The 27,317-nt window shown below is 49.8% G+C and overlaps 16 protein-coding genes across 16 annotated transcripts; 6 read left to right on the top strand and 10 right to left on the bottom strand.

Moving 5' to 3' along the window:
* Window positions 1-5: 5 nt before the first annotated feature.
* Window positions 6-1,127, top strand: K444DRAFT_608813 (uncharacterized protein). Its single transcript, XM_024879454.1, has 2 exons — window positions 6-893; window positions 958-1,127. The coding sequence occupies exons 1-2, from the start codon at window positions 41-43 to the stop codon at window positions 1,047-1,049; spliced, it is 945 nt and encodes a 314-aa protein (XP_024742037.1). The 5' UTR covers window positions 6-40; the 3' UTR covers window positions 1,050-1,127.
* Window positions 1,128-2,380: 1,253 nt separating this feature from the next.
* K444DRAFT_214582 (uncharacterized protein) lies at window positions 2,381-3,240 on the bottom strand. The gene has a single exon (XM_024871110.1). The coding sequence runs from the start codon at window positions 3,055-3,057 to the stop codon at window positions 2,464-2,466; it is 594 nt and encodes a 197-aa protein (XP_024742038.1). The 5' UTR covers window positions 3,058-3,240; the 3' UTR covers window positions 2,381-2,463.
* Window positions 3,241-3,424: 184 nt separating this feature from the next.
* Window positions 3,425-4,642, bottom strand: K444DRAFT_640788 (uncharacterized protein; the record flags this gene model as incomplete). Its single annotated transcript, XM_024884533.1, has 3 exons — window positions 3,425-3,507; window positions 3,565-3,810; window positions 3,874-4,642. The coding sequence occupies 3 exons, from the start codon at window positions 4,640-4,642 to the stop codon at window positions 3,425-3,427; spliced, it is 1,098 nt and encodes a 365-aa protein (XP_024742039.1).
* Window positions 4,643-7,278: 2,636 nt separating this feature from the next.
* On the bottom strand, window positions 7,279-7,937 carry K444DRAFT_625729 (uncharacterized protein; the record flags this gene model as incomplete). The annotated part of the gene is made up of 2 exons (XM_024882560.1): window positions 7,279-7,828; window positions 7,894-7,937. 2 exons carry the CDS (start codon window positions 7,935-7,937, stop codon window positions 7,279-7,281), a joined length of 594 nt encoding a protein of 197 aa, XP_024742040.1.
* A 1,562-nt stretch (window positions 7,938-9,499) lies between these two features.
* K444DRAFT_214621 (uncharacterized protein) lies at window positions 9,500-10,328 on the bottom strand. Its single transcript, XM_024871113.1, has one exon. It carries the CDS (start codon window positions 10,064-10,066, stop codon window positions 9,569-9,571), a length of 498 nt encoding a protein of 165 aa, XP_024742041.1. The 5' UTR covers window positions 10,067-10,328; the 3' UTR covers window positions 9,500-9,568.
* K444DRAFT_214598 (uncharacterized protein) lies at window positions 10,166-10,549 on the bottom strand. Its single transcript, XM_024871111.1, has one exon. It carries the CDS (start codon window positions 10,458-10,460, stop codon window positions 10,266-10,268), a length of 195 nt encoding a protein of 64 aa, XP_024742042.1. The 5' UTR covers window positions 10,461-10,549; the 3' UTR covers window positions 10,166-10,265.
* K444DRAFT_214620 (calcineurin regulatory subunit B) lies at window positions 10,329-11,568 on the bottom strand. Its single transcript, XM_024871112.1, has 3 exons — window positions 11,217-11,568; window positions 11,108-11,160; window positions 10,329-11,046 (listed from the first exon to the last, which is right to left on the bottom strand). The coding sequence occupies exons 1-3, from the start codon at window positions 11,266-11,268 to the stop codon at window positions 10,591-10,593; spliced, it is 561 nt and encodes a 186-aa protein (XP_024742043.1). The 5' UTR covers window positions 11,269-11,568; the 3' UTR covers window positions 10,329-10,590.
* A 628-nt stretch (window positions 11,569-12,196) lies between these two features.
* K444DRAFT_608816 (putative enhancer of polycomb-like protein 1) lies at window positions 12,197-14,564 on the top strand. The gene is made up of 3 exons (XM_024879455.1): window positions 12,197-12,540; window positions 12,652-13,434; window positions 13,492-14,564. The coding sequence occupies exons 1-3, from the start codon at window positions 12,391-12,393 to the stop codon at window positions 14,221-14,223; spliced, it is 1,665 nt and encodes a 554-aa protein (XP_024742044.1). The 5' UTR covers window positions 12,197-12,390; the 3' UTR covers window positions 14,224-14,564.
* K444DRAFT_640791 (SET domain-containing protein) lies at window positions 14,552-16,365 on the bottom strand (the record flags this gene model as incomplete). Its single annotated transcript, XM_024884534.1, has 5 exons — window positions 14,552-15,037; window positions 15,117-15,399; window positions 15,522-15,910; window positions 15,963-16,102; window positions 16,239-16,365. The coding sequence occupies 5 exons, from the start codon at window positions 16,363-16,365 to the stop codon at window positions 14,552-14,554; spliced, it is 1,425 nt and encodes a 474-aa protein (XP_024742045.1).
* Window positions 16,366-16,771: 406 nt separating this feature from the next.
* On the top strand, window positions 16,772-17,821 carry K444DRAFT_519665 (putative tRNA threonylcarbamoyladenosine biosynthesis protein kae1; the record flags this gene model as incomplete). Its single annotated transcript, XM_024873975.1, has 1 exon — window positions 16,772-17,821. The coding sequence occupies one exon, from the start codon at window positions 16,772-16,774 to the stop codon at window positions 17,819-17,821; it is 1,050 nt and encodes a 349-aa protein (XP_024742046.1).
* A 105-nt stretch (window positions 17,822-17,926) lies between these two features.
* Window positions 17,927-18,474, bottom strand: K444DRAFT_520190 (uncharacterized protein; the record flags this gene model as incomplete). Its single annotated transcript, XM_024874028.1, has 2 exons — window positions 17,927-18,253; window positions 18,301-18,474. The coding sequence occupies 2 exons, from the start codon at window positions 18,472-18,474 to the stop codon at window positions 17,927-17,929; spliced, it is 501 nt and encodes a 166-aa protein (XP_024742047.1).
* Window positions 18,475-19,413: 939 nt separating this feature from the next.
* On the top strand, window positions 19,414-20,458 carry K444DRAFT_519828 (carbohydrate-binding module family 48 protein; the record flags this gene model as incomplete). The annotated part of the gene is made up of 2 exons (XM_024873991.1): window positions 19,414-19,737; window positions 19,820-20,458. The coding sequence occupies 2 exons, from the start codon at window positions 19,414-19,416 to the stop codon at window positions 20,456-20,458; spliced, it is 963 nt and encodes a 320-aa protein (XP_024742048.1).
* A 650-nt stretch (window positions 20,459-21,108) lies between these two features.
* On the bottom strand, window positions 21,109-22,732 carry K444DRAFT_608821 (uncharacterized protein). Its single transcript, XM_024879456.1, has 3 exons — window positions 22,278-22,732; window positions 21,959-22,229; window positions 21,109-21,774 (listed from the first exon to the last, which is right to left on the bottom strand). Exons 1-3 carry the CDS (start codon window positions 22,636-22,638, stop codon window positions 21,360-21,362), a joined length of 1,047 nt encoding a protein of 348 aa, XP_024742049.1. The 5' UTR covers window positions 22,639-22,732; the 3' UTR covers window positions 21,109-21,359.
* Window positions 22,733-23,107: 375 nt separating this feature from the next.
* K444DRAFT_625736 (uncharacterized protein) lies at window positions 23,108-23,937 on the top strand (the record flags this gene model as incomplete). Its single annotated transcript, XM_024882561.1, has 2 exons — window positions 23,108-23,431; window positions 23,488-23,937. 2 exons carry the CDS (start codon window positions 23,108-23,110, stop codon window positions 23,935-23,937), a joined length of 774 nt encoding a protein of 257 aa, XP_024742050.1.
* A 286-nt stretch (window positions 23,938-24,223) lies between these two features.
* Window positions 24,224-26,014, bottom strand: K444DRAFT_650677 (60S ribosomal protein L7; the record flags this gene model as incomplete). Its single annotated transcript, XM_024885652.1, has 6 exons — window positions 24,224-24,345; window positions 24,400-24,449; window positions 24,501-24,901; window positions 24,952-25,118; window positions 25,309-25,420; window positions 25,962-26,014. The coding sequence occupies 6 exons, from the start codon at window positions 26,012-26,014 to the stop codon at window positions 24,337-24,339; spliced, it is 792 nt and encodes a 263-aa protein (XP_024742051.1). The 3' UTR covers window positions 24,224-24,336.
* A 193-nt stretch (window positions 26,015-26,207) lies between these two features.
* Window positions 26,208-27,293, top strand: K444DRAFT_625738 (RCC1/BLIP-II protein; the record flags this gene model as incomplete). Its single annotated transcript, XM_024882562.1, has 1 exon — window positions 26,208-27,293. The coding sequence occupies one exon, from the start codon at window positions 26,208-26,210 to the stop codon at window positions 27,291-27,293; it is 1,086 nt and encodes a 361-aa protein (XP_024742052.1).
* Between the last annotated feature and the right edge of the window lie 24 nt (window positions 27,294-27,317).

Genomic DNA, 27,317 nt, shown 5'->3' on the forward strand with positions numbered 1-27,317 from the left:
CTTGCCAGTGAACCCACCTCTGAGCCAGCCACCTCTAAATATGAAGGTAGCTTGGCTCCCTACCGCCCTCCGCGAAGGCCTTCGATGCCAATTCTTTGCTCGGCAGACTATATTAAATCCCCGCCTAAGGCGGCGTGGCCTCAATGCTTCAGCAAAGCAGTTCAGCACCTCGATCAGGTTACGAGCGGGGATCGCAGCCCCTGAGATAAAATTCAAGAACCAAGGCAAGGGAGAGGGTGAAGAGGAGAAGATATTTTTTGCTCGACTCATTCCCGAATCACCATCATACTTCACCGCACAGCCAGCGTTCACCGATGACCTCCTTGCCCTGCAAGACCTCGTTAGAAAATACTCGACTCTCCCGGTCGTGAAGCCAGGCGAGGCGCCTCGAGTGGCATGGCGATCACTGGTTGAGTACAGGAATATGGTCGGTGAATCAGTCAAGGCATCGAAATACCACAAGATCGTTGAAGTCCTCCGCCGGCTCAACCAGATACAGCCATCTCTTATGCCCTCTGATGTGGCGGCTGCTCTGAACGAGTACAAACGAGACATCAGTCCATTTCAAAACGTATCGAAGATAGCCCCGCTTGATGAGTTTGGAAGAGCTGCAGGTCATGGAAGGAGGAAAACTTCGTCGGCAACAGCTTGGGTTGTGGAAGGCACTGGGGAGGTATTGGTCAACGGAAAGACGCTTGCAGAAGCATTTGGTAGGATACATGACAGAGAAAGTGCTATTTGGGCCCTGAAAGCTACGGACAGAATCGACAAGTACAATGTATGGGCTAGGGTTGGAGGTGGAGGAACAACAGGTCAGGCTGAAGCTATGACTTTGGCTGTTGGAAAGGCGTTACTGTCACATGAGCCTGCGCTGAAGCCTGCATTACGAAGAGGTACGTGTTTTTACATCACATGCCCAATCATGCAAACTGAATTTCTTGCTCACGGAATGTATAGCCGGGTGTATGACGCGCGATCCCAGGAGGGTAGAGAGGAAAAAGCCCGGACACCGCAAGGCAAGAAAGATGCCCGCATGGGTGAAGCGATAGATGATGTTGTATTATATTGTATCTCACGAAACACAATGTCCATGGGACACCAGAAAATACGAAAAACATCGAAACCGGTGACCAAAAACCTTGAAAGATCCAGTTACATATACTGCTATTAGGACCAGTGTCCGGACTCTTTGAGTCTCCGGAGTTCTCCTTTACTCCACACTTATCGGATCCCAATCGGGACGGCTCAAATCAAGCGATGTGGAAATGCATCAGCGATAGTGCTTGGCTCCACCTAGTAACGCCCTCCGATCCCACCTTCGAGTTCTCTGTGCCCGAAGTGTCTCTGACATCCGAGTGGATGTGGAGGTGAGGTTATATTAAGGTATTTGCTGTATTTGAACAAGGCTATAGAGTGAGCATTTGCCCAAAAATACCATTTGTGCCAAATGGGCTTGCTTCAATGGACCAAAATATTCTAGGACATTGAGAGTGGGAGCTTTCCTGAGTATGGTAGTGAATCTTTGAAAGCGATTTTGTTGCACTTCGCTTCAACGTGCCAAGGGTTTGTTGGTACAATGGGAATGTTCGTAGTCGGAAACTCGAGTGCATCTTGCACTTGATAGACTCGTTTGTTGCATGTTGCATCGAGTCCCCAACGTTTCCTAGGATATTGTGATCATCATCAATGTAGAATTTTCGTCCCATGTCAAGACGGCCGTATCAGCTCCCCTCAAGTAGAAACCATTCCTCGGCGCTTTTATTGAACAGTTGGGAATGTTCCAAACTTTGAGAACCAACTCAATGTACCAATACTTTTGGAGCTTTGAAGCGCTTCAATAGGCTAGGGTTTCTGGTACAATGAGGCACCATTCGTCAAAGCCAGAATGAACATCACCCCTAAGCCTATGCCATTTTATTGCAAACCGCATCAATGCCCCCCAAGTTCTTGGAATATTGGAAACGGATAGCTCATTACATTCGAGTGAATTTTGACGTGACTGAACTCCTTTTCTTGCAATGTCCCGGAATCCCGGAAAAGGATTGAGATTGGTTTCACCTCATTCCCAATTTGTTGCAAATGTTATGCTCCAGATAAGACTTCAGTTTTGTGTTCATTATCTCCCTAATGAAAACTTTAGGCTCCCACCCGAGGCGCGATACCTCGTACTCTTCTTGTCACTTTTATTGTCCTCTGCGCTTGCAAAGAGCTCAAACTCATGCTCACGATGTAACCTCGATTCTCACGCCAAGAAAGGCAATCCGCGCAGAAGGGTAATAGTTCCCTTCCTAGCCTAGCCATCAATTACCCAATTTACCATTCCTCTCTGTAAATGCATGTCGTTCTCCCTGCCAATATATTTGCTTTTTCATTATCCCAGCTAGACAGAGAAGGTGGGCCGGACTCTTCAGCCCCATGTCGATCGTTGACCCACCCACCCACACCCAATAATTGCCACATACACTATTCATGCAAGCCTAAGCCCCCAAATCTTCCGGCCGAAAATAAGATGTTACCCACGCCCATGGAATCAGGATTTCTAGCGCATGCATGCTGACGCCTCACACTTTCTGTGGAGTCGAGTCTCCTGACGTGTGACAAATCTTGAACAAGCGGCACGGTTCCCTTCCCAGCCCCAGCAGGTCTGTGCGTGGAATTAATAAGCGCAAGGTTGTGGACCAGTGTTGCGCTTCTTGTACAAGGCGGGGTTGCATTACTTCGGGCACAAGTCGAGAAACTTTGATAACAAAGGCTTTCATGTCGATCTCTCCGCCTTGCATGTCGATCTTCTATATCACGGTCAAATCCGCTGCTTCTTTTGGAACTGTCTTTCAGCCTCACTTCGTGTACGACTTGGCTTTCCTTTTGTCCATTGAATAATGCCGAGACAGCTTCTCGGGAACAGCCTTTCTCACCCAGAGCCTCGGGCCTAGGCATCCAAGACAATATATTTCTTTTCACTGACGCTGAGACAAAAGCAACGATGATCGAGTGGGATCGCCGGGAATTTGACAGAATCTGAACAACCATGTCTGTCATCTGACAAATCTTGGCCATCAAACAGCTAATCCCGATCCCAGCTGTCAGCGGGTCTAGTATTGTTTTCTTTTGTATGTGCAAAGTCTAGAGTTATGTACTCCTACATGAAATGGCTGCCAGGATTTGGTTTTAGCCTCGAAGTGCTTGTGAAAGCCCGCCGTGTATCTCGTGCCCCGTGTCGTCATCAAAATCGTCTTTACGCAGGACGAAGGTCACGCTTTTTATGCCCGTAAATGCCAAGATGCAATCCGGCCAACACCTGACAGAACCCCCAAGCGCAGAGCTATGTTCTAACAGTGAGAGGGAGAAGATGGGACGCTAAACGAGGACAAGGTGTAATTTTACAAAGAGCGCGGAATAAATTTATAAAGTTGAATTGGCCGATTCAAGGCGGTGCCCGGCCCATGCCAGCGTGGACAGGCCCGCCGCCCTCTATAGACTCTTGAAGATCGAGGCATTCGGTAAGAACTAAGAGACCAAATCAGTCAAAATTGACATATGCAATATCCTTGAGAGGAGACTTACTCATTATTATTTGTTCCTCCGCGACCCCGTACTGATAATCGACAAGACCGTGCTTCTCCACCGCATCACACATCCTAATCAGGTCTTTTGCCATTTTGCTAATGAAATCCTGGCTCATGAGGGTTTGAGGTGGTTGTATTCGCTGACCAGATTCCAACATATCTTTTTGTTTTTGGAAAATGCTGAGCCATGCCGTGTTGAACTCTCCCCAGAGGCGAATTCGATCGGCGTGAAGCGTAACTTCGTCTACAGTAAGGCCTTGATCAGAAACCATTAGTGGGAGGTCAAACAGAAGAAATGCAATCTTACCCAAATCTCCAACATGCCCTAATAGCCATTCCGAGACCTCGAGCAAGGATGAACTGGCATCCGTAAGGCGCCCATTTATAATATTTTGAAAAATTTCCTTCAGGGCTGTCTGATATGCAGTATATGCAGCCTCCATCCCCGGGCCTTGGGCCTGATATTCCTCTTCTTCCATAATTTCTGGAGCAGGTTGAGGCATTCCACCAAGTCCCATAGCGCCAGCATAACCTTGTTGCAGAAGGGGCGTGCGGTCTGCGGGACTTGGTTGGTGTTGTTGGTAAGAAGATCCCGAAGATGCATGGTGTTGTAGACCAGGAGGGCCAGGTGCGCTTGTAGGTTCGTTGGGGAAGTAGGGAGCTGCAACGTCTGACAGCATCTGCATGGTTGCAGGCTGCCGTGCCTGAAATTGCGGAGTGGAATCGTAAACGGTATTTTGCGGACCTTGTTGTGCAACATTGTACATGAGGTCTGGATTGTAACTCGAAAAACCTTGCTGTTGTCTCTGGTCTTGCGCATAGCCGGGTTGGTACTGCATAGGATTCGAAGGTAGTGGTGCAGGAAATGAAGAAGATTGTTCTTGGTAGTACCCAGGATATGCTGTTGCACCTCCCGCCCCTCGAGCTGCAGATGGTGAAGTAGCTAAAGGTGCCGGGCGATACCTCTCCGATGAGGAAGTGGAGAACCCGCGCCCTTGACTCTCTGCATTGAATCTTGGATCTGATCCTGAATACGGCGGTTCATTCTGCCTCCTTCGGCGGCTGTTGTCGTCCATGCCCCGCTCGAAGGCTGCAAGTGAGCCTATCAACAACGGATCAAGTCGATGCGCCGCCTGCGGCAAAGGGACTGGTGTTGAATGAAGGAGTGCCAGCTTGCTGAGTTTCTGTTCCCGGGTAATCAGATACTTCAGATTCCTGCAAACGAATGCTGTCAACGAATGTGGCGTTCTCGAGGAGGAGTACTCTCGGCACAGGTCGAGGAAATCAGCTATATCCTTGTCAGTGGTCTTGAAAACCGAGCGAGAGAGGCGCGATGTAGGCGTACCTGAGATGCCGTGTGGTGGAAAATGGGGAAAGGGGACAGGCTTTTTTGGTCTGCACTGTGCGGATTGGCCTCCTTAAAGTGTTCGAGGCTGACGTTGTAGGCACAGGTCAAGATAGGTACACCAGGTCGTCGACACTAATGGATAAAGAAAGCCCAAATATAATTAGGTGAATATGACTCGGCCGTTGAATGGCCAGTGGGAGCAGTTTCGCAGAATGTAAAGAATCTCACACGTCTGGCGGTTATTGGCTCACTGCGTTGTTTAACAACTCTCCATCCACTCCTGGGTAAATCCTTGGTGTTATGACAGGCAAGGTCCTTGCGGAGGATCTGCTTTGTAGGGCAAACGGCACCAAGGTAACAGAAAGCGATGCCAGGCTTCAACAACGCTGTTCCGTTGGGGCCAGCTCCAGCGCTCGAGGGGGGAGGGGCGCCTTTATTCTGACGTCCTAGTGAATCAAGGTCCCAAGTTCTCGCACGCCAAAGCCAACTCTTCCAGAAGCCCTAGACAGCGTTTGGGACTAGCTGGCCACGAGAGATTGTTGTTTCAATTTGCCGAACCTGGGAGAAGCAGCCAGACACAGAGAGCACTGGGCGGCTTGTTCTCTCAGATATAAAGATGGTGCTCTGAACGGCTCAGTCTCTTCGGCAAAGGGCCCGAATAATGGGCACCTTGGCGCCACGACCAAATCGCATGAGTTGGAACGCTTGAAATTCGAGGGTCGCCTGACCACAGACTCGGAGGAAACGGAATGAAGTTGGGTTAGAGTTGGAGATGTACAGAGACCCTCGTCTGGCAGACTTCAAGAGTGCCTACTAAACTTCAAGCGCGGCCAGGTCTCTTGAACGTTCTCGGAGGCCGTACGGTGTCGACTCGATGGCTGCAGCAAGCACGAAGCACGTACAGGAATGGAGGGAGCAGTTAGTGAGAAACTGCTGCAGATCTGGCCGCGCCCAGGGCCGGAGACTTTAATAAGAGGGCACGAGGGCTGGAGAGGAGCGAGAGGCGAGTCGACCTTACTGCTGTGGCTGTTTTGGCGTGGATGAGGAGGGAGCCAGAGCTAGCTAGTTCTTTCGGCTCTCGTCTGAGCGGGGTGTTTCGAGCAATTATTCAACACCAGCGTGTGCACCGCGATCTGTCTCCTCGACCTGGCTCTCACTCTCGCCCTGTGCCCACTGCCCACTGCCCACTGCCCACGAACAAGCGTTGGAGTGGTCGGTCCAATTGCCCAATCGCCGCGTGTGGAATGCTCCGAGATGTCGCCTTGGTTTCCGCGCTACTGCCAGGCACAGTGTGGAAATCTTGCTTCTACTTGAGGACGCACGTTTCTGTCCCTTTTTGCATCCGCCTCATTTCAGTCACAGGAGCAGAGGCAGAGATAGGCGGATCAGGTGGGCCGATCGAAATGAGGAGCTTTCTGCTCACAACCTAGTCCTAGCCAGCACGCGGATTTAGAGTTGGTCAAGTGGCAGGGTGTGCTGCGGGTTGGGCTGCTACGCAACGATGACTGCCGCGCGTGAGTCGTGGGTTGTTGGCGAACAACAGCGGGCACAGCTTCCGTGACTCGGAAAAAAGGCCGGTGGAGAGATTGGTTTATGTGCACTGAAGAAACTTCGAGACCGAAGGTTGAGACAGCGTGGAAATAAAACAGAAAGTCCTCGGGACTTGCTTGGACCCTGCCAGGATAATCAGCCCCGGTGGATCGACAGAGCGGCGTCTGTGCCAGGATCTAGTGATCGCCAGATAGGGCGATTCTGGAATATGATATCTGAGATAGGAAACCAGAGACGCCAGTCTCTGTCCAACCGCGAGTGAAGAAGAAGGCTTTCAGAGGCAGAAAAAGCATCCAAAAGGGCCGTGGGGAATATTAGCCGGGGTAGGCAATTATTGAGCCTTGGTTTGGGGTCGTGCGGGTGAGGCTTCAGAAACGGAAAGGCAAGTCAACATGTGGGCTGTGGGTTGGCTACCTATTTTGGTCTTGGCCAAAGAATACAAAAAGGAAGGTGTCCAGGCAAGAAGAGAAGGGGGGAGTTGGAAGAAAGGAAGGGGAGGGAAGGGAAAGGACCAGCCGAAGAAGCAAAGACTTGGCTCGGACCAGAGGGACATAGGAGCAAGCAGCAGAGCGAAAGCAAGGAAGGCAGAATAATCCGCTGGACCTCGACCAACATCAACGAACCCGTATCGGATGCCGGGCCCCCTGTGGTTAGCATGCGGATAGGAGTCCCAAAGAGGCCGAGGAAAGACGGTGTTGTGGGGGAGCCGAGAGCGCAACGAGGAATGCGTACAATCCTAAGGGGGAGCCTCGTCAAGGCGGTGCCGTGATTGGCGTGGCTGTGGGGTGCGCCACTGTCCTTGTTCGCTGTCTCTCATGGTATTGATATCGCCGCCGTCGTGGCCCTCAGGACTGAGACGGCCACAATAAGATGCGCAAGTCGGTCGCAGTACGGAGTACTGTCTGTATTTTCGGGAGCAGCCTCCTCGGTTTGCTGGCCAGCGCCAGCGCCAGCGCCAGCTCCCGCAGCCCGCACAGAATGCCTTTCCTCCTCAGCGGAGGAGTTCAACCATTGCTGAGAGCATATCTGTCGATGCAGGGCTTTGCAGCCTTGGGCCAGGAGCCCGTCAGGCAGGCTGCAGAAGTTCAGGTACCAGCACGCTTGTCCACGCTTGCACACGCTTGCCCTGGGGGGCGGGATACTCCCTGAAACAGCGCGCATGGATATGGACAGAGAGGGACAGGGAGCTGGGAGCTGTGAGCTGAGCCCGACAGCCCAGCACAGGGGCAGGTGGGCGTGGTGGGCGGCGGTGGGCGCGGTGGAGATCTGGACGAAGTGGGCGTGGTCGCCGGTGGGTGACTCTGCTACGTCTGCGGAGAAATGTCGAGGCCTGTTCCTTGTGTTTACGACGTGAGGTGAGGTCCTGGTGGTCGTCAAATTAGACCCCTGAATCCCTGCCACATTATTTGCTGCATAACACCTTCGTACCCCTGGCCAAGATCTACGTAGCCCGCTGCAGCAGGCCGGCCCATCATTGCTGGGAACGACAGATGCGGAGCAGCCGGACGGCACTTGGCCTCGTATCCAGACGCCCCCTTCTACGTGCAGCGCTTTGCTGGATCAATAGCTGCACTTTTCGCCTCTTGGTCTCGTCTTCACTGACGTGCTTCAGCTTGAGAGGACTCACTTTCAGCTCCTGCTGTCGTCTTGTTGCCACATTTATAGCCGTCCCGCTCCCACTCCCCTCTCACTTCAACACCCCGCCACCCCGCCACCCACGCATCACTCAATAGCGGCTCGAGCACCCAGATTCTTGGGAAAGCTCCCTTCGAGTCAGGGCAGACTTGTCTGAGAGACACGCAATTGGTCAATCCCAATCTCAACACGGCACGCTCCAATAGCGAGCGGCCGTCCGGTTCAAGCTTCGATAGAGTGCCGGTCCAGATTCCAAAAGAGTGTGCAGCACTGCAGTCTGCAGCCCCCTCGGTCAGTGGGCGAGTAAGTGGGCGAGTGGGCGGACGGGAGCATCAGCCAATCGGCAGTCTTCCAATTTCGGTCCCACGCCTGTTCTTCCACTTTGTTTCGACTGCAAGTGCGGTTTTACTGCCGTTCCAAGCGGCCTTCGGTGCCCTGGCAGACTGGCACTTACGTTGTAAGGTTACGGACTACGGAGTACAGTAAGTACTTGCAGAAGCCATGCCTTCTTTTGCCGCTTTGCCAGAAGCAGCCCCGTGTTCAGGCGCATGAGCCCGTGCTAGCTCCTTTTTACAATTATGCGGACAAAAGATTCGCAGAAATGCGCCCAGAAAATACCGAGTGTAACACCCCGTCAAGGCCCCAAAGGCCCCCCCCCCCCAAGGGCGCGCGCGGAGTCAGGGGTTCGCAATTTCATCCCGAATGGAGTTGTTCCGGATCGCCAGTCGAAACTCGCATCAAGCCGCCCCGACGAGGCTGCAGATTCAGTACAGAACGGAAGATCTTGAACGTTTTCCATTTCGTCATTTCACGCACGGCACATCACAACCTGCAGGGAAATTCCTTTCCCACTGGAGCCTTGTCCTAGGAAGTCCCTTGAATCCACCACGTGCCATAGAGAAATAGGTCGATGCCACGGACGATTATTCAGCAGCCATCATGTTGGGCCGTTGAAACGTGCATACAGATATCAACACCAAAGGGGAGCTTGACGCCCGAAGACGTGGAAGCCCGACAATCCCCAAGCTTCCGAGCTTTCTTTCCATTCCAGGTCCACCTCAGCAGTCCTCGCGTCCTCGCAAGGATTCCCAAAAGCGATGATGACAATGTTCTTCCGTCTTTTCAAAACCAACAGCTAAAACGAATGCAGCCTTACAGTCTCACCATGTTCACCCCTGACGCGTGCCTTGCCCACCCCCCCATTCACCCACAACTCATCTCGGATTCTCGGCTAGAAGTCTCATCTCATGTCAAGTTTCTCAATTCTGTGGGAAGCCGCACAGACCAGCCCCACTCAGCTCGTTCAAGCGACTTTCTAGAAGACGCTTAGAACAACCGTGCCAACCCTCACCCAAGCATTCCATCCCAGGCCCGAGTTGAAAGTGGCTGGATTCCATGGTGAAACCTTTATCTCCGTTCATTGTGTTCCTTCTAGAAGGTTTCGCCTTTCCAAACCCCCAGCCCCCGCCTAATCGGGGCTGGGCGGAAATCCTTTGCATAATTGCGCGTTCATCTGAGTAGGCCATGGATCCGCCTCATGAGTGATCACCAACATCCTCGTTCGGCTCCATGCACCAGTTTTGGGGGTTGTAGATTTGTGATCTACGGAAAGAGGAAGACGGCAAGGGCTAGTGGTGTTTTGCATTGCTGATAACCATGGTTGTGGTGCATGAATTATGCACAAACCTGAAAAGCGAGGCGGGTTTGTTCTGCTTGACTTTGTTGACCTCCATAAGCTAGATTTTACAAGACGAGCCTTGGGCGCCAATTTGTCATCGGCTGACGTGGAAAGGGGACGCAAACATGGAGGAGACCATACCATTCTTGTGCGGAAGTTACCCGTCCGTACCTCCCCCATACCATAGAGGGTTCGTGAAAGCAATCCGGTCTCGAAAGCAATCTGGCCAGGTATTTTACATGGTAAATTTGTATGGGAGGTACTTCTAGTTAATTGGGTCCGTGCCATGGAGTTTGGCAAGAGCACCAGTTTGGCGGGTGGCCAGATTGCTTTCGTGGCCAGATTGCTTTCGTGGCCAGATTGCTTTCGTGGCCAGATTGCCTTCACGAACACCCGTTGTAAGAAGTGGAAGGTACGAACGGGTAGGGATCCCCTCTCGAAGGCCTTGTCAGGAGTTGAATGCTGCGCATGAGGAACGGTTTATACCTTAATCAGGGAACTGGGCACGTGCAGAAATCGCTGAAAAACTGCCAATAGCATATGGGAACGGCCATACTTCGGATACAGACCAAGCTCGAGTACGAGCAAGGAACACGGGCAAAAAGAGCCAGGAAATGTGCAACACTATTGCATTTCTTCTCATGGGGTAGCCTCTGAGACCAGAGACCGTCCAAACAGTCATCTCAACTCAACCCTTGAGGCTTTTGAAGGACATCCGAGTAATCTAGTCCCCCAACCTTAACAAAACGACGGCCGTTATATCGTGATTTTTGGGATTCTCTCGTGGGGCGATATTAGAATTCTGCATATCGTCAGCACCAAACTATTCCAAAACCCTCTGCGCGAGAAAACGACTCACCTAAAGTCATGCTCATGCTAACATCCGTATTCTCCACCATCTTTGTGAACTCCTCGAAGCTAATCTTCCCATCGCGATCCAGATCTGCCTCCATGATTGTCTTGTCCACAATCTGCTGCAACTGCTGATCCTTCAGGTTGCTGCCGACCATCATCTTCAGCACGATGAAGAGCTCCCCGTTGCTGATATACCCATCGCGATCGATATCGTAGACCTTGAATGCGAATCGTAGCTTCTGCTCCTTGTTGCCCTTGCTCGAGAATGCACTTAACCCCGAGACGAACTCTTGGAAATCGACATCGCCGCCCCCGTCTTCGTCGAATATTGCTATCATTCGTGTTGCGAGGGGGTTCGAAGCTATCTGGGGAAGACTGAGGAACTCCTCGCGCTCGATGGTGCCGGAGTTGTCCTATAACTCCATCGTTAACCGCTGACACCAGAATATTGGATGGTCTGAGGTATTCGCGCACCTTGTCCAGCTTCATGAACCGCTTGCGGATTCTCTCCACCTCATCTCGATCGACTGTCATGGTGGTTAGCAACTCATGCTCACGAATGGGGCTCAGAAGTGTTCCATACAGTTGGACCCTTGCACAATGTTATCCAACACCGCGCTGCTGGCGTTGCCCATCTTGAATCGTGTATGAGGTCGGAGGGGTTGGATTTGGATGTGGGGTTGTCCAACTTGTCCTGTGTGAACATTCCGTATGCGGATTAATGGCCAGCCGCGCGCTAACTGCTTTAGGCGAGAATAGGGGTATTCTTCATTTTTGAAAGAACTTCTTCATTTATCAAGTGCGATTATGGAGTAATATAAAGCGACCTCGCTCCTAGGTAGCTCTCGTATAGTTCGTAGAAAAAACACCCATTTGGTTTATATGTTCAAACTGCAATTTTGGCCCATTCCACCAGGCTCCTTCGGACGTTCTCGCAGCCTTGCCTATTTCAAGATTTTTCAGAAGGAGTGAGTGGAAGTACTCTAATGAATAATTTCTGGACTGTAAAGCATTTTGAAAATGGTTATATGATGCGCTCTCAGGCCTGGTGGGGAAAAAAAGGGGGCAAACTCATGTGAGACTGAGGGAAGTCGTAGTGATGGAACACAGAAGCGTTTTCGAGACACAAGGCAAAGTTCTGGGCAATAGATAAAATAAACAACGGGATTTGGTGGGGGGTGTTGATAAGGGACACCTGCTCATGACCTCAGTACAGAGGAACAAAGGAACCCAGTGATGAGATGGACGTTCCGACTACGGTTGGTGGCGTGGCCCTCTGTTGTGGCAATTGGCAAATCCACAGAACATTGGGGGGCGAGGGTAAATTACTTTTCCAAGAAACCTATCCTTGCACTTCTCTGGAATCAATCATCTGCAATCGAGACTTTCAATGTTCGACCGGCGCTGTGGACATTCTGCAAACTGAGTTTTATATGTCAGCCTGGGGACCCTCTTTGGCGCTAACTCTATTGGTGTGGGTTCGGCTCAGGCTGCGCCCCGTGCGCCCCGTAACCAGGTATCAACACCCGCTGAGAGTGCGTGAAAATTTGAATCGCGAGACGACATACGAAGAGGCGGCGATTTTTATTCATCAACAGATCGCATTCACCTTGACGAAATGTTTTAATTTTTCGGCTTTCATCATCAAACACCTTCCTTCATGCCTCCTCCAATTTTCAGGGTGAACAGATCGCGATCTCGCCCACAACCTTCATCCCTCCGCGGTCGCACGGTGGCGACCAACTCTCGATCTCACCATGAGTCGACAGGTTCGTGTTCGGAAGCTAAACAAATCTACATCGCAGCAAGTCTTTCAAGAAAATGAGATCGACTCTGCAGAATACAAAGTGCTCCTGAATCAGCTTTCAGTGAGCATCGAATCTGGCGTGGAAAAATCCGAAGAAAAGGTATTAACTCCGAGCTATCTCCGTGCGATGATTTAATTTTCGGTCACATGATCACCCAAGTTGATGATCCGACTGTGCCTGGCCTGCACTGCACCAACTAACACTCACTAGGAATACCATCTCCAGGCAGCATTAAAAGCAAGCTCAGCAGCGGATAAGGATGCCCCAAAGGAAATCCCCGCGCCGCCAGCAGAACTGTCAAAAGACATTGATTATGATGCCCTGTACTCATTAATATTTGACAAACCTGCTACCTACATCCGCTTCTCCCAAACCGTCGAGGAGACCAGGGGTTGTCAATATGATATGACCACCGAAGATGATGTCTTCCTCAAAGCATACAACCAAAAGAGGCCAGCTGGCTCTAAGTGCTCCGAAGATGATTTCGAAAAGATCATGGAAATCTACGAAGAGACCGCGGATGTCCAAGCCCCATTCGCATCAGTAGATGGCACCGTGATACCCTACGATATCATGAGATCTGCTTTGAAACAACAAGTTGACGAGAAGATCCAAGAGTTCGCAAGAGACATCTATGACCACTGGAGAGCAAGTAGGCAAAAGTCGGGCAACCATCCGCTCCAACCAACTCTCAAATTTGAGAAAAATCAAGAAAAGGATGATGGAGACCCATATGTCTGCTTCCGACGCCGAGATATTCGGCAGACTCGGAAGACAAGACAGCGGGACATGCAGAGTACAGACAAACTCAAGCGACTGAGGAAGGAACTGGAAGATGGAAGACTCCTCATAGCCATGGCACTGCAAAGAGAATTGACTAAACGGGAACTTCTGAAAGTGGACCGAAACATCTTCGAGCAACGTGCGAAGGTTAAGGAAGCCAAAGTCCGTCTCGGAATCAAGACCGACGATGAGGACTTGATCAACCAGAGGGTAAGTGAAGTCCCCAATAATCAGCTGACCGAAGCTGACCTCCAGGAACAACCACAGAAGAGGAAGATGCCAGATTCTGTTATGCTTCAGCGTCCTCCTGGAACTCAGCTGCGCATACCTGGCCGGTCTGATGGCCGTCCACTCGATGCCGATCTCATCTTATTGGAGGACCTGCTTGCTCAGAAGGAGAACATGCTCCAGAATGAAATTGAAGAAAAAGCTGCTCAGCATCGAAAATGGAACCAAGGCCATGTCGACTTGACTCGAGAACCTCTCTCACCGGTCAACGGTCAAGGGGTAGAGACGGGCTTCCGTCCTGCAACTGCCCAATATCAGTACCTGATGACACCACCTTCTTCTGTGACATCGGAATCCTTTGACCAGCCCTCTCCCATCCAGGAGAAGCCTGAACCCTTCACCTTCAGGTACAGTTCCCCTCCTGAAGAAGATCTGCCCCAGGGACAACCAGCGTATCGTCGGAGAATCGGTCGTAATGGCCGCCTCTGGATCGACCGCAGAGGGATGTCATCCGCAGCAGCGAAGGGTGTTGACGAGAGCGGGTCCGATCGTTGGAAGTACGACCAAGACGACGACGATGAGCAAGCCGTCTACGAACTGGACCCATACGACACCAAAGCATTGCGGTTCCGAGCAACCATCCCCTTTCCCAACCACCTCTACCCCCAACGAACTCGACAGGAGGCTGCACAAGTAGCCAGACCTCCTGGCGTCAGTCCGGCAAATAGCCGCGCCATCGCTACCACCCAGCAGCCAAGAGCACCCACTTGAGTTTTTCAACCATCTCCTCTCACAACATCCCGGAACACGAAATCGCGCCCTTATGGCGCTCCTGTACATCACACCTTTCCCGGAGCATCATTTGAAGATGCGTGTTTGACTTGGAGGCGTTATCCACGGATCCGGGTGAACAAAGCTTTGTTGGTATTAGACGTTGTGTCACCACAGGCCTAGAAGATAAAGGCAGATACAGGTCGTCTGTTGTATTTTAGTTAGCGCTCAAGAGAGCAAGCAAGAAAAACAAATAAAGCCATTTTGCCGGGGGTTAAACACTCTCAGACAGAATAGAACCTATCATGGAAAACGTGCCTTTCGTAGTTCATCTGAACCGACCCTTTTTCTTTGGACCTGTTGGTTCCTCGATGGATCTCTTCCCCTTCCCCTCACCGACCAAATTGTTCTTTCCTCCCAATCTCATTCGTTTGTTGCTTCCAGTAAAGGTTGTTGCTTCTTTGATCGCTGCTCTCAAGACGGCTTTCTCGCCAAGTCGCACTTGTACAGCCATGGCAATTCGATGAGGAAGATTTCCTGTTGAGAGCAAGGTTTCATCTTCTTCAAGGCTTGTTGCATATTCCTTTTCCCTGAGTTGAATAACAGTCACGAGGACCTGACCAACGACTTCCGTGGCAAGTTTTGATCGACTCGGAAGGCCGTCGGAGTCGTAAAGGGCCTTCAAACTCTGGTCGTCGAGGAGAACTAAGTAGAGTAGAGCAAGAAGTTCATCTGGAATGCTGGGTCTTTCGGGTCCTGGATGAGAGAGATCATAGGAGTCATCAAAGATGCCTTCTCGTTCTGCCAGTTCAACCTGAACGGAGTCAGTTCTGAACGTAGTAAAGTAAACAGGTCTTGACATAGCAATGCCATGGCAAAGGATATCCACTTACCCTGCTATCGAGCTGTCCTTGGCTGAGTGGACTCAGATTTAAGCCTTGAAACGCTTCTTTGGACATGAAGAGGGAAAGCATTTCCTGTGTTATTATCTCTGCCACGTCGTATAGTGCGTAAGTCTCACTAACATACCCATACCGTCGCAGGAGGTCGGAACGGGGTAGCTGGCCATAGTCGTTGAATATCTCCTCGCCCGCAGCAATATTCTTGATGCTTCTCATCTCAAAATCTTTATTACCGCAGCATAGTCGAGCATTGTTCCTGTCTGCATCTGCGTTTCTGCCAGTAAGAGTCAACCAAAAGTTCCAAGGACGAATGATATGTACAAAAAGACAAATCGTCCGGTCCTAGAACGGTCCTGAACTGTTCCAAGACCAAAAACATTGCTTGGGTATACTCACAACATGTCAGCAAGAGGTATCATTGACAACAATATCTTTTCGTCCTCCTCATCATCAGACACCAATTCTTCTCCTTCGTCTCCCGATTTCTCATCTACTGTTGTATTCTCTTCCGGAATGTCGAATGCATAGGACATTATGATCGACGCGACTTTGTGGCACTCTTCGATATTGTAGTCTGTTAATCCAAGTGGGGCAAGGGACCTGGAGAAGAACTCTTCTGCGCCAGACTTTCCAATCTTGCTGACAACTTTACTGGCTTGTAGTTCCGAAAGTTCCGCATCCGACCAGAAAGTAAGATTGTGCAGCTGTCGAGGTAATATCGCGAGGTAGGGAGCCCATTTTGAATCCTGTCGACGACTTTCATCGAGTATGATGGCGGTGAGAGCCTGTGCGAGATCAGTGAGTGATCGAAATTATGACAAATATCTAATAACATACCAGCCAACTTGCCAAATTCCGGATCTTGAATTCTAGGTCGGATACACTACTCGAGCCAAAGAAAACCGTATTTAAGTTCAACACTGCGGAACGCGGGACACTGAATATCAGTTCGTCCGACTCGAAATCTCCGGTTGCCACTGTATGAAATGAGTAAAGGTCTTGTTACAGTGCGCACAAGGCAAAGGTATGTGATTCTAGGAACATAGATGGACAATCGACTTGAAAAGTCCAACTAGTCTCCTATGGATGATTTGTGGGATCAGAAACACTCACCGACTCCTCTTCCTCGACCTGAGCTCCTCAAATCCACGAGTGCCATTTTCGGGCTCAAGACAACTCCCTGAAAGGCAAGCCAAGAGAGGAAGTGATTCGTCTTCGCCTCGAAATCGTCGACTTCCATGATCTCGGCTGGTGTAGATAAAGTAATTGGGAGTTTCGTGGAAAGTGGAGGTTGACAAATTGAACGTTACCCGGTGCTTTAGATTTATTTTCGCTAGCATCTGTTTTAGCGAGGTAGCACCACTCCACTCCACCCCTGGACTTCATAATGTCAAAAGGAAGTGTTCAAATGTTTTCAGTGCTTCTTCAGCGGAAGGAGTACTGTTTGAAAATCTCTAGATCAGACTGAGTTTTTTTTTAAAAAATCCCAAATCACAGTGTGCGGAGCTAAGTGGGTGGGCAGTCTCAGCCTTCCCACTGGCTTATCGATTAGCAGCAGCCCTGTAAGGAAATCAAGCGGGGTTTTACTTTTACTTCTTCGTGCAACACAAAACAACATCACATTTCGAGTCTCAGAAAACGCAACCATGATCGCCATAGGGCTAGAGGGAAGTGCCAATAAGCTCGGCGTGGGTGTCATCTCACATCCTGCTCCCGGCAAACCAGCACAAGTACTGTCCAACATTCGGCATACTTTCGTGACACCCCCCGGAGAGGGGTTCTTACCCAAAGACACTGCAAAACACCATCGAACATGGGTAGTCAGACTCGTAAAGGAAGCCATGACAGAAGCCGGAGTATCTATTAACGACATCGACTGTATATGCTATACAAAGGGGCCGGGAATGGGTGCTCCATTGCAAAGTGTAGCTGTGGCGGCCAGAATGCTCTCACTCCTGTGGCAGAAGGAACTTGTTGGGGTCAATCACTGCGTGGGACATATAGAGATGGGACGGGAAATTACAGGCGCTGATAATCCCGTGGTGTTATACGTCAGTGGAGGAAATACACAAGTCATCGCATACGCCGAGCAAAGATATCGAATATTTGGAGAAGCTCTCGATATTGCAGTAGGGAACTGTCTCGATAGATTTGCACGAACACTGGAGATCAGCAACGACCCCGCTCCCGGATACAATATTGAGCAGCTGGCAAAAAAAGGAAGGGCGTTGTTGGATCTGCCGTATGCGGTTAAGGGAATGGACTGTTCATTTTCCGGAATCCTGGCCAGCATCGACATCTTGGCTGCAGAACTCAAGGCTAATCCAGAACAACGGGATTCTATTACTGGAGAAGTCATTACTCCAGCAGATCTGTGTTTCAGCTTGCAAGAGACTGTATTTGCTATGTTAGTGGAGATTACAGAGCGAGCAATGGCTCATGTTGGAAGCAATCAAGTGTTGATCGTTGGAGGTGTGGGTTGCAATGAAAGGCTTCAAGATATGATGGGCATCATGGCAAGGGACCGAGGTGGAAGTGTGTTCGGTATGGATGAGCGGTTTGCCATCGACAATGGCATTATGATTGCCCATGCGGGCTTGGAGGCCTACAAGACAGGCTTCACAACACCTCTTGAAGAGAGTACTTGTACTCAGCGGTTCAGGACTGATGAGGTGTTTGTCAGATGGAGAGACTGAAGAGTCGATTAAGACATTCATTCAATTCAACATACGAGATAGTCAAGACCAGCGATACCTGGATCTTCTGAGGGGCTGCGAATTCGGTCTGCTGGCGGCCATCGATCAGAACCCCTCCTCCGAATCATCGTCCTCCTCTAGAATGGTCTGTCTCAACAAGTCCCGGTCTATCTCCAGCCATTCAGAATACTTCTTATCTGTAGAAGGCTCACCCTTCCATTTCCCTGATTCGACTTTAGTCGTTGAGCTTTGCCACGCCTGCTCAAGCTTCTTCTTCTCCCGGGCAGCTCTCACGGAGGCAGCCGATCGGCCTATCTCTTCGGGCGTTGGAGTCAAATTGAAGATGGACACCAGGATTGACGAGGACATGTGAAGTATGGAGCCAGTGAGAAGTCCTATCACGGCGGCTACTCCCAAATAGATATAGAGAGTCTCGTAGATGGTCAGCAAGGTGCAATGGAAACAATGTTTTTACCAACCTCAAATTTTGCAAGTAATCTGAGTGGCAAGAGCATTCCCGAAAACAAATAATGTCCCAGATGTAGAGCAGGGGCAAGAGCTATGAGTACCCAATTGTAGACGGTTGTGAAAACGGTAGTGAATGGCAACGAAAGATAGTAGAGCACACTCCCCAAAACCGAGAGCCAGGTCATGTTCGCGAGCACGGTGTGACCAGAGTGAAATGCGATGGCCGATCTACAGAAGGAAGACCCGATCAGAACATTCGTTGTCGAAGAGTGTCTCGGACATTGGGAATTGATTGTTATGTCCGCACATAGAAGAGGACAATGTTTGGCAGTCGAAGAGCAAGATGAATTTAAGCTTCGAGAGTGCCAGAACGAACAAGGCTGCGCACAGACCCCAAACAAACAGCCTAGCCTGCCCTGCTGTGGGGTTGAGCTGGACCTCGACCGAAGGGCTGGGGTGGGAGATCGAGCTTCCATCAAGACCGCTGCCAGCATCCTCGTCCACATCGTCCACAAGTCCTGAAGCTTCGCCACAGTGTGAAATCTTCCTCTATCCTCGACCAACGTCTCTCCAAGTGACCTCTCTCGCCCCTTGCGCCGTTGCACGCCACGCCACGCCTCGCCTCGCCCTCGCTCTCTGCCATCGCTCCTGCCACAATGCACAACTGCCAACTGTGAATAAAAACACGACCACACCGTTGTTCGAAAATGGGTCAGGACAATTCGAAAAACCCGAGGCACCCCAACTCCTCTTCATCTTCTCCTGCCCCTGATTCCGCGAAACACAAAAGAGACCCAAGAAACCTTATTCAAGCTTCACGAGCGCCAGCAGAGCCATCGTTGGCCCAGGCTCGTGGAACGAGCACCACTACACATCGGACACACACACGCAATTCCCAATCAAATGCCGCTGCCCAACTAAATCATCCGTCCCCAAGCCAAAGCATCAACAGCAGTGATTCGCAGATGGGCACAAAACAATCGAAATCAGAGCCGAAGGAGGTACAGAGAGATCAGCCAAGCAAGCCCGTCGATGTTCCTACACCAGCTGCCAACACCGACTCTGGTTCCTTAAGATCGTTCTCCAACTCAATCGAACCATCCGGCCCCCCTGCTACACAAGACATGTCCTACCATCTTACTCGGCCTCCCAGGCTACCGCTTCCCATTGAGGAAGAGGTGCACACACCTGGCTCGCCCATCATTGCCCCGGCCGATCTTGACGCTCCAGTATTAGATGTCGAGGCACTCGATAATGACCCTCTTCCTCGCCGCACATCCGCACTTAGCAATACCACAATCGACGAGGAAGATGCAGAGGAGCTCCGTGTCGATAAGACCAAGGCCACTGTACCAACCACCTTTGAATGGCGGTATGGAGGGGACAAAGTCTATGTGACAGGCACAATATTCCAGTGGAACAAGAAGCACAGATTACACCCAGTGTATGTTGATACCAGATTATCTCGGGTGGCAGCCGCCTCACTTTTCATATCCCCATCAAATTTGTTACTAATATATTCAAAGTGAGGGCAAACCTGGTGTCCTGCAGGCTATCATCCATGTTCGACCGGGAACGCACCACGTCAGGTTCATTATTGATGGAGTAATGCAATGCTCCCAAGACCTTCCAACCACCGTGGACTTTGGCAACAACCTGGTCAACTACATCGAGGTCAGCGCTGACGATATTCCTCGTGATACTCCTGCATCGACGGAAGCTACCGGAACCCCTGTTGCAGAAGCCCAACCACAGGTTCCTTCAACGCAAGCTGAGATCAAGGCTGCCGTAGAGGAGAAGGAAAAGAAAGTAAAACCACCTCCAAAGAAGAAGCAAGTCTTGCCACCTGGACGGTATTCTTCGCAAATTCCTCAGTACCTTCTTGATCTAGACAAGGCGGAAGACTCTTCTGCCTATCAATACGCAGCAGCTGCGATTGAGAAGCTCCCAACGCCCCCGAGTCTTCCGGGATTCTTAGGAAAGCCAATCCTAAATGCAGCTACACCGATGAAAGATGACAACAGTGTGTTGATTATGCCAAATCACACCGTGCTCAATCATCTCGCTACGTCCAGTATCAAGAACAACGTTTTAGCTGTTTCCGCCACGACTCGATACAAGCGGAAGTATGTCACTACTATCATGTATAAGCCCACGAGTGATGAATAGAGCGATGAATGAGAGGTGCAATCATGGAAATGCTAAGAGTTACTATGTGGCTATGTGGTCGCCATCCCAGCACTTGCGCACCATTCCTCATCCAATTTGTTGCAGACATGTGTTGATTTACAGATCTGACCTTGAAAGCCCTATTTTCCAATTTGGGGGAATCCGATAGCTGGTCTGTAATTAGGTGTCACCGTCAGAGAGAAGCCCTGCTCGAGATTAAAAGATCCCAATAGGATGAAATTGGCCTTCTCATCTCTCCACAGTTCCGTCATCAGTCCTTCCATACGCCCATGTGTCTCTAAATCTGAAAATTTACGCTTTGAGTCTTTGCTTGAACGACGGGTATTCCATGTTTGAGTCCAGGAAAATGGACTTTTAGTCAACCGACTTACTTCTTCATTGTACAGTGCTTGATACGAACAATCAGCAATTACTAGATATTACCTGATACAAATAACCAGGCATCATTGTTCCAAGGCTTGCTGGCCCATTCAACACTAACTTGAATGATAGTATAGCGCTAGATAAGAACAATTAGCCCTCATTGTTCCAAGGCTTGCGGGTTGATCACATGGCACATTTACCTCGAATCACAGTAATTAAAGAGTATCTTGAATCAGGATGATTCCCACTCCTACGTCTGTTGATGTTTCGGGAAAGAATATGACTAGTGATGTTGTTGGCATCAGTCAGGGTTATGGCGTTTCGAATATGCAAATTCACAAGTACAAGTCCCACACTTCATTTCTTCTGACCTGGGTTAAAGACCCCAGAAATCCTCTGAACATTATGCTACCGAGCGCCTTCCCACAGGATGATGCCTCCCGAAAATCCAAAACTCTAGTATACCATACCGCTGCTTAATACTTTTCCCGAAATCCCACAGCTTTCTCCCCGTCACTCATGCTGCTCTTGAGAGACACCGATCCCAAAGAGCTTGAGTCTCCTCCCAGACTCTCTTCCCCACATCATCAAGCCTGTATCCAGGCAACACATCTCCATCAGGTGCACTGTCATCAAGTGGCCCCAACCGATAGACACCATTACCCACACCATCCTTAACAACGGAAGCACTAGCCACCTCAACCCCTTGCGGCAGCTCCACGCCAACAAAGTCCGTCTTTGGGTTCGATGGTGGAAATCTAGCACTCGTTCCAAGGAACAGCCCCCTCTCCCCAGCTTCGTCAATGGTCGTAGAGAACCAATTCACAATGGGCAAGACTGCCCACTTTGCAATCGTAGCGGGTATCGCCATCGGGCCTGTGACTGTACTCAGGAATCGGCCGATTACGCCGGTGTCGACGAAGCCTGGGTATCTGATCTTCGAGTTAGCATGGCCTTATCAGTGAGAGAACTGAGAGCCTGAACAATGTTTTACTTCCTCTGGAGGAAGCTCTCGATTTGCAGTAGATCTGAGAGTACAACTTCTTTGCAAGATCCTTTCGAAGAAACTGTGAGAGAATGGAAATAGCTCGAATGATACTTGGAGATAAAACCTACTTATGGATGAAGGTAATCGAGGGGTACGATTTTGCCAGTTCCTCAAATGCGAGTGTCGTTTGAGTGGTGCCATTCGCAGCCGCTTTTGCAAATGTGAAATCATTATGGACTTCAAGATCATTGATGTCGATCGCCGACTCTTTTCCTCCAGCTAGGATGGAGATGACCCTTGGCGAGGGGCTTTCAGTGAGCAGGGGAAGTAAATTATAGACGAATCGCAATCTCGAGTAATAGCGAAGAGCATGTGGAACATCGATTCCTTCAGCGGATTCTAGGTGATTATTAGTATTGTAAGTGTAGGAAAGGTCTCAGAACAAACCAATTCTGCCTCCCCATGCGAGAAAACCAGGTGACATGAACAAAATATCGACCTTCTTCTCTTTCGTTTTGATCTGATCACAGGCCAGATCGACATTCTTGATGAGGGAGATTTCCGTTTCTATGAACTCAAAGGTTCCCGTTGGGTTTGACTCCTTGAGTTCGTCCAGAAGTGGTTGCGCGGCGCTCTTTGATCGACCAATGATATATGCTTTTCCTCCTTGGGCGTACTTCGCGTATTGCTTCAAGGTACCTAGGCCTATGCCAGAAGTGGCCCCGACGAATACAGCTACCAGACTCGATACATGGCCTGAGAGTTTGAAAGCCAAGTTGGACTTGCGGATAAGGTTTATGTTGACCATTTTGTCTGCGTGTTGAAAGCAGGAAATGTATTGCGTAATTGAGAAGGAGATAAATGTTACGAAAGGATGATCAACAGAAATCAGGAAATTCACTTATCTTATATACCCGTTGCCAAAGTTTAGAGGCAGCAAGAAGTGTTGCGTGATGTGGAGAGATGCCCCGCTCGGGCCTCTTCTCGCATTCGACCTGGCAAAACCGCGAAATGCGAGAGAGCAGCCAACGATTTGTCAGTCTTGTGCCAAACTTCTGTGATTGGCTGAAAAACTTTGTTGATTGATCAGCCTTTTCTGTCGGGATCGGCTTCTCAAAGCCCGTCGTCCATCGGGACAGTAATTTATGCATTTTTACGAATGTTCACCGCTGAGCACTAGGGCAAAATATGCTGAATCATCCTCAATTTTGATGTCCATTTCAACCAACGCCTGTTCAAGCTCTTCGGCATTCACATCTCCCCGCTGTCGACCCACCATGGCAACTCGATGTATCACCAGAAGCTGCTCACAGCTGAGTGCTTCGACCTCTTCGTCCGCTGCCCGAGCATTTCTCCAGCTCACTCCCCTAAGATACATACATAGCACCCCGCTTCCAGTCCTCGATTTCCTCGTACCCAGTATTCCCTCGTCTATTATACACAATGCCTGGGTTGCCAGACCTAGGTCTCGAACTATCCAAGCGGGAAAAAGGACCTTCATATCCTCTTCGAGACGTCAACAAATATCTGCCATCTTCAACCCCCGCCAGGATGAAGATGGCAATGACATGAGTGTTGAAATTACACCTCGAGCTTCGAACGTACGTCTCAGTTTTCAAATATGTCTGTATTCCGGTGGCTAACATGATGATATCAGCGTCTTAAAGAAATCATGTCTCAAGATTCGAACCCCAACCTCGCCCTTCGAATCCAGGTCGAAAGTGGTGGCTGCCATGGCTTCCAATACTTAATGTCACTCACAACCCTCCCGCCCGTAGAATCATTCTTCTCGAGCTCGACTCAAGAAGTGTCATCACCAGCATTCGACACATCGTCCGGTGACCCAAATGATACGCCATCAACATCAGAGGATGGAACGAAGCCAGCCGATGCGAAAGTTGGAAAGTTGGATGAGGATGATACAGTATTTGCAGCCGATGATGGATCGGGGGCTAAGGTTGTGATGGATGGGCCCAGTCTAGAGCTTTTGAAGGGAAGCAAGATTGATTTTACGATGGAGCTGATTGGGAGCCAGTTCAAGATTGTGGATAATCCGCTAGCAACGAGTAGCTGTGGGTGTGGGACGAGCTTTGATATCAAAGCTTGAGAGCCGCCGTCTCAAAACAGTTCCCAGCCATATGTGGACCGCCAGCTTGAGTGTGAGAAGTGTAATGGCCAGGGAATAGAATGTATTGAGCAACAGTATGCCGGCTGTTCGGCGACAAAATCGCATATGATTACGGAATGGTGGAATGAAGGTGCTCGAACACTTTTGACATTCATAAGCTAATGATCACTGCATTAGATCCATCTAATGTACGTGCTTAACTGGAACAAGGAAAAGATAATCGTAGAATGTGTGTACGTCTAATGTCACATAGATGCATGATCGATCAGTGGAATTCAAACTTTGCTTTGTAATGTCATTCATTCTTTTGATGTTTACGCCAATGCAAGCCCTAGCTAAAGCAAGTCAACAAGCCCAGGAGAATCATCCACAACATGTCTAGTTCATCTGTTGAAAAAAAGTCAGCACTGGCGAAATGAAAATCCTTGACAGAACACAAACCTGGCGGACTAAAGAATTGATCTTATCTTCGCGGTTGCCCAAGTCACCACCTGAAAGTTTCATAGTTAGCAACGTTTAAAAGGGGGGAAGGGAGAAAGAACCTTCGACGAAATGACGGAACTTTCTGGCGCGGAAACCTCCCGTTGGGTTAGAAAGCTTGAATGGCCACAAGAAGTTGGCAGTTTGCTTGAAGTTGGGTCCGACAGTGAAGATCTCGTGGATCAAGTCCTCCATGCAGACAATGCCGTACTTTCCTAAGTTGGCTTCGATGATCGAGTTATCGGTGAGAGCAATGCGTTGCTTGTCGACCTTTCCGTATCCACGCTTGTAGATGAGTTCACGAACAGTCTTCAGATTAGGGTATCCATAGGCAATCCATGGCTCGACAACCTTGAGCATCTCGAGAGTGGCCTTTGTCATGCGGACAAAGACACCATTGTTGATTTGAAGGAGACGGAGGAGTTGGAGGATCTTTCGGGGCTTTGGTGCGATCTTGTTGATACTGGATTCTTGTGAGTGCCTGATCGAGACAGCAGTCAAATGTTCACCTACCCCTTGATACGGATAACGAAGACCAACTTCTCCTCAGCAGGAATGTGGAAAGCACCATCTTGCTTAGCCAAACGGGCAAGGCGGATCTTCTCGCGCTCTTGATCACGGTACTCCTTAACGTACTTCTCGGCACGCTTGAAGATGACACCGCGCTTCTCCTTTTGGGCCTGTGAAGACGAATCAGTCATGAAGATTTAATGAAATCAAAGATACACAGGGGGCATCTTCATTGACAATTCAGACCCGAAAGATGGTTAATTTAGCGACAGCATCGACAGTGTCTAGCCGCAAAAGTGGTGTTATGCATCATAAAAGTCCTTCCATGCCAGCCTGTGTATTTATGAAATATCGACGAACCTTCTTCTTCTTCTCAAGTTCAGCAGAGCGCTCCTCTCTCGCCTTCTCCTGGCTCTTGCGCTTCTTCAAGAGAGTCTCCGGAACGAGGATTTGGTCGGCAGTCGGGACGCTCCTATTTCGGATTAGTCTATTGTCCCGCATACAAATGTATGGAGAAGAGCGCCGAATGGGAATTGCAGCTAAAGCGCGGCATTCTCGCAGTGGCTAACTCGAAGGTATGATTTTAATCAGTGAGAAAATCAAGGATCGATCCGCTCTTTGCTCCCGAGAGGGAGCAAGATGGTTCTTCCAACTGACATCCATTCTCAGCAGACAAGACCTCGGACAAAGTCCAAGAAAGATGCGAAGCACATTGGCCAATACTTTCGTACCTCCGCAAAACGTATTGGTACTACTTGATTGTGCGCTGCAATGACTTTAAAGGAGAAGACCAGAGTCTTCAACCTCAAGACCCCATACTACCACTCTCGTGATGCAAGTTGGTGAGACCTAGATCGGCGAGGGCGTAGCTCAGGAAGAATCGAGCTGGCAGCCAGGTATCGGTCACTCTGGAGCTGACTTTCGACAACCATGGTGCTCCAGCGAGAGGACAACGACTAAAACTGAATCCAACGCATTTCGATCAGCTCTTCGAGGGAATTGGGGGGCCGTACGTCTTTGCGACCTGCTCCTTGGAGGCAGTACCGGTTTGTTTCTTGGCAGGCATCGTGGCGGTTGTCGATGGTTGTCGTTGAAGAATGAAATTCGCAAGTGGAAATTCTCGAATCTTTCGTGGGTGCTCGCTTAGAAAATTGCCTGTGCCCGTGCTGAAAATGGTCTAGGGCGAAATATGCATGAATCCCAGATCACGTGCCTTCAAACCAAAATCTCATCGATGAACATCAAGTGAGCCGAAAACCATGGCCACCGTCTATGCCATAGGATCTAACGGCTCCGGCCAGCTAGGAATCGGCCACAAAGAAGACGTGTCTGTCCCAAAACAAGTACTATTTGATGACGAAAACATTGGACCCATCTCTGAAGTCAAAGCTGGAGGCAACCACACTCTACTGCTATCTTCTGGAAGCCTTTATTGTTCTGGGGACTCCTCGAGTGGAGCTTGCGGCCTCATATCTGAATTAGAGCGTTCTGATTCCCAGTTTTACAGAGCCCGGTTGAGTACGGAAGATTTTAAATCAAGCTCACCCGTCATCTTCTGTGCTGCTTCTTGGGAGGCTTCTATAATCGTCCAAAAAGACGAGGATGGACTTGCAACCAAGGTCTCTAGTTTTGGTATTGGAAACAAAGGGGAACTTGGTCAAGGAGAGCTCTTATTTCGATCTTCTAAGGCTCAGATAATCAAAGATTTTCCTCCGAAAAATCTTGAGATCGTCGATTTAGCGGCTTCCGTCAGCCATGTTGTCGCAGTTCTGAGTAATGGAGACGTCTATGGATGGGGAAGTGGGCGGAAAGGACAGTTGGGCCAGCCGGAGGGAATCATTTACGTTCCTCGTAAAATTACCGGTCTTGGTTTCAAAGCCCTCCGAGCTGTCTGTGGACGCGAATTCACATACATCCTCGGCGAGACTGAGAGTGGAAAACATGCAGTTCTGGGCTCCGACAAATGGAGTGTGAGATCGGCGGCACCAGCTGCAGTACATGGTTGGAAGGATGTAGGCGCCAGCTGGGGTAGCATCTTCGTCCTGAACAAAGATGGGAAGTTAATTTCATGGGGAAGAGATGATCACGGACAACTGAGTCCTCTTGGACCACCAACTCTCTCACAAATTGCTATTGGAAGTGAGCACGCTCTGGGACTCACCATGAACGGAAATGTGTTGGCTTGGGGTTGGGGAGAGCATGGAAATTGCGGACCAGGTACAACAAATGGAGATGTGAAAGGGAAATGGAATGTGATTGCATCATCTCAATATCTACCACCAGGGAGCAAGATCTCGAATATTGGAGCTGGATGTGCTACAAGTTGGGTGTGCATCACTCCCTGAAATGCCTCATCCAGAACAGTTAGT

This window comes from Hyaloscypha bicolor (assembly GCF_002865645.1).
Source record: "Hyaloscypha bicolor E unplaced genomic scaffold K444scaffold_17, whole genome shotgun sequence".
Lineage (NCBI taxonomy): Eukaryota > Fungi > Ascomycota > Leotiomycetes > Helotiales > Hyaloscyphaceae > Hyaloscypha > Hyaloscypha bicolor.

What these genes read in the sequence shown, in the direction of transcription:
- K444DRAFT_608813 (XM_024879454.1), top strand. Translation starts at nt 41, where the DNA reads ATGAAGGTAGCTTGGCTCCCTACCGCCCTCCGCGAAGGCCTTCGATGC. An exon ending in GAAGCCTGCATTACGAAGAG is followed by an intron (nt 894 to 957) that starts GTACGTGTTTTT and finishes CGGAATGTATAG; the next exon opens with CCGGGTGTATGACGCGCGAT.
- K444DRAFT_214582 (XM_024871110.1), bottom strand. Translation starts at nt 3,057, where the DNA reads ATGGCCAAGATTTGTCAGATGACAGACATGGTTGTTCAGATTCTGTCA.
- K444DRAFT_214621 (XM_024871113.1), bottom strand. Translation starts at nt 10,066, where the DNA reads ATGGCACGGACCCAATTAACTAGAAGTACCTCCCATACAAATTTACCA.
- K444DRAFT_214598 (XM_024871111.1), bottom strand. Translation starts at nt 10,460, where the DNA reads ATGACTGTTTGGACGGTCTCTGGTCTCAGAGGCTACCCCATGAGAAGA.
- K444DRAFT_214620 (XM_024871112.1), bottom strand. Translation starts at nt 11,268, where the DNA reads ATGGGCAACGCCAGCAGCGCGGTGTTGGATAACATTGTGCAAGGGTCC. An exon ending in CATTGTGCAAGGGTCCAACT is followed by an intron (nt 11,161 to 11,216) that starts GTATGGAACACT and finishes CCACCATGACAG; the next exon opens with TCGATCGAGATGAGGTGGAG. An exon ending in GGTTCATGAAGCTGGACAAG is followed by an intron (nt 11,047 to 11,107) that starts GTGCGCGAATAC and finishes ATGGAGTTATAG; the next exon opens with GACAACTCCGGCACCATCGA.
- K444DRAFT_608816 (XM_024879455.1), top strand. Translation starts at nt 12,391, where the DNA reads ATGAGTCGACAGGTTCGTGTTCGGAAGCTAAACAAATCTACATCGCAG. An exon ending in TGGAAAAATCCGAAGAAAAG is followed by an intron (nt 12,541 to 12,651) that starts GTATTAACTCCG and finishes AACACTCACTAG; the next exon opens with GAATACCATCTCCAGGCAGC. An exon ending in AGGACTTGATCAACCAGAGG is followed by an intron (nt 13,435 to 13,491) that starts GTAAGTGAAGTC and finishes GAACAACCACAG; the next exon opens with AAGAGGAAGATGCCAGATTC.
- K444DRAFT_608821 (XM_024879456.1), bottom strand. Translation starts at nt 22,638, where the DNA reads ATGGTCAACATAAACCTTATCCGCAAGTCCAACTTGGCTTTCAAACTC. An exon ending in CGCATGGGGAGGCAGAATTG is followed by an intron (nt 22,230 to 22,277) that starts GTTTGTTCTGAG and finishes ATAATCACCTAG; the next exon opens with AATCCGCTGAAGGAATCGAT. An exon ending in TCGATTACCTTCATCCATAA is followed by an intron (nt 21,775 to 21,958) that starts GTAGGTTTTATC and finishes CTCGAAGATCAG; the next exon opens with ATACCCAGGCTTCGTCGACA.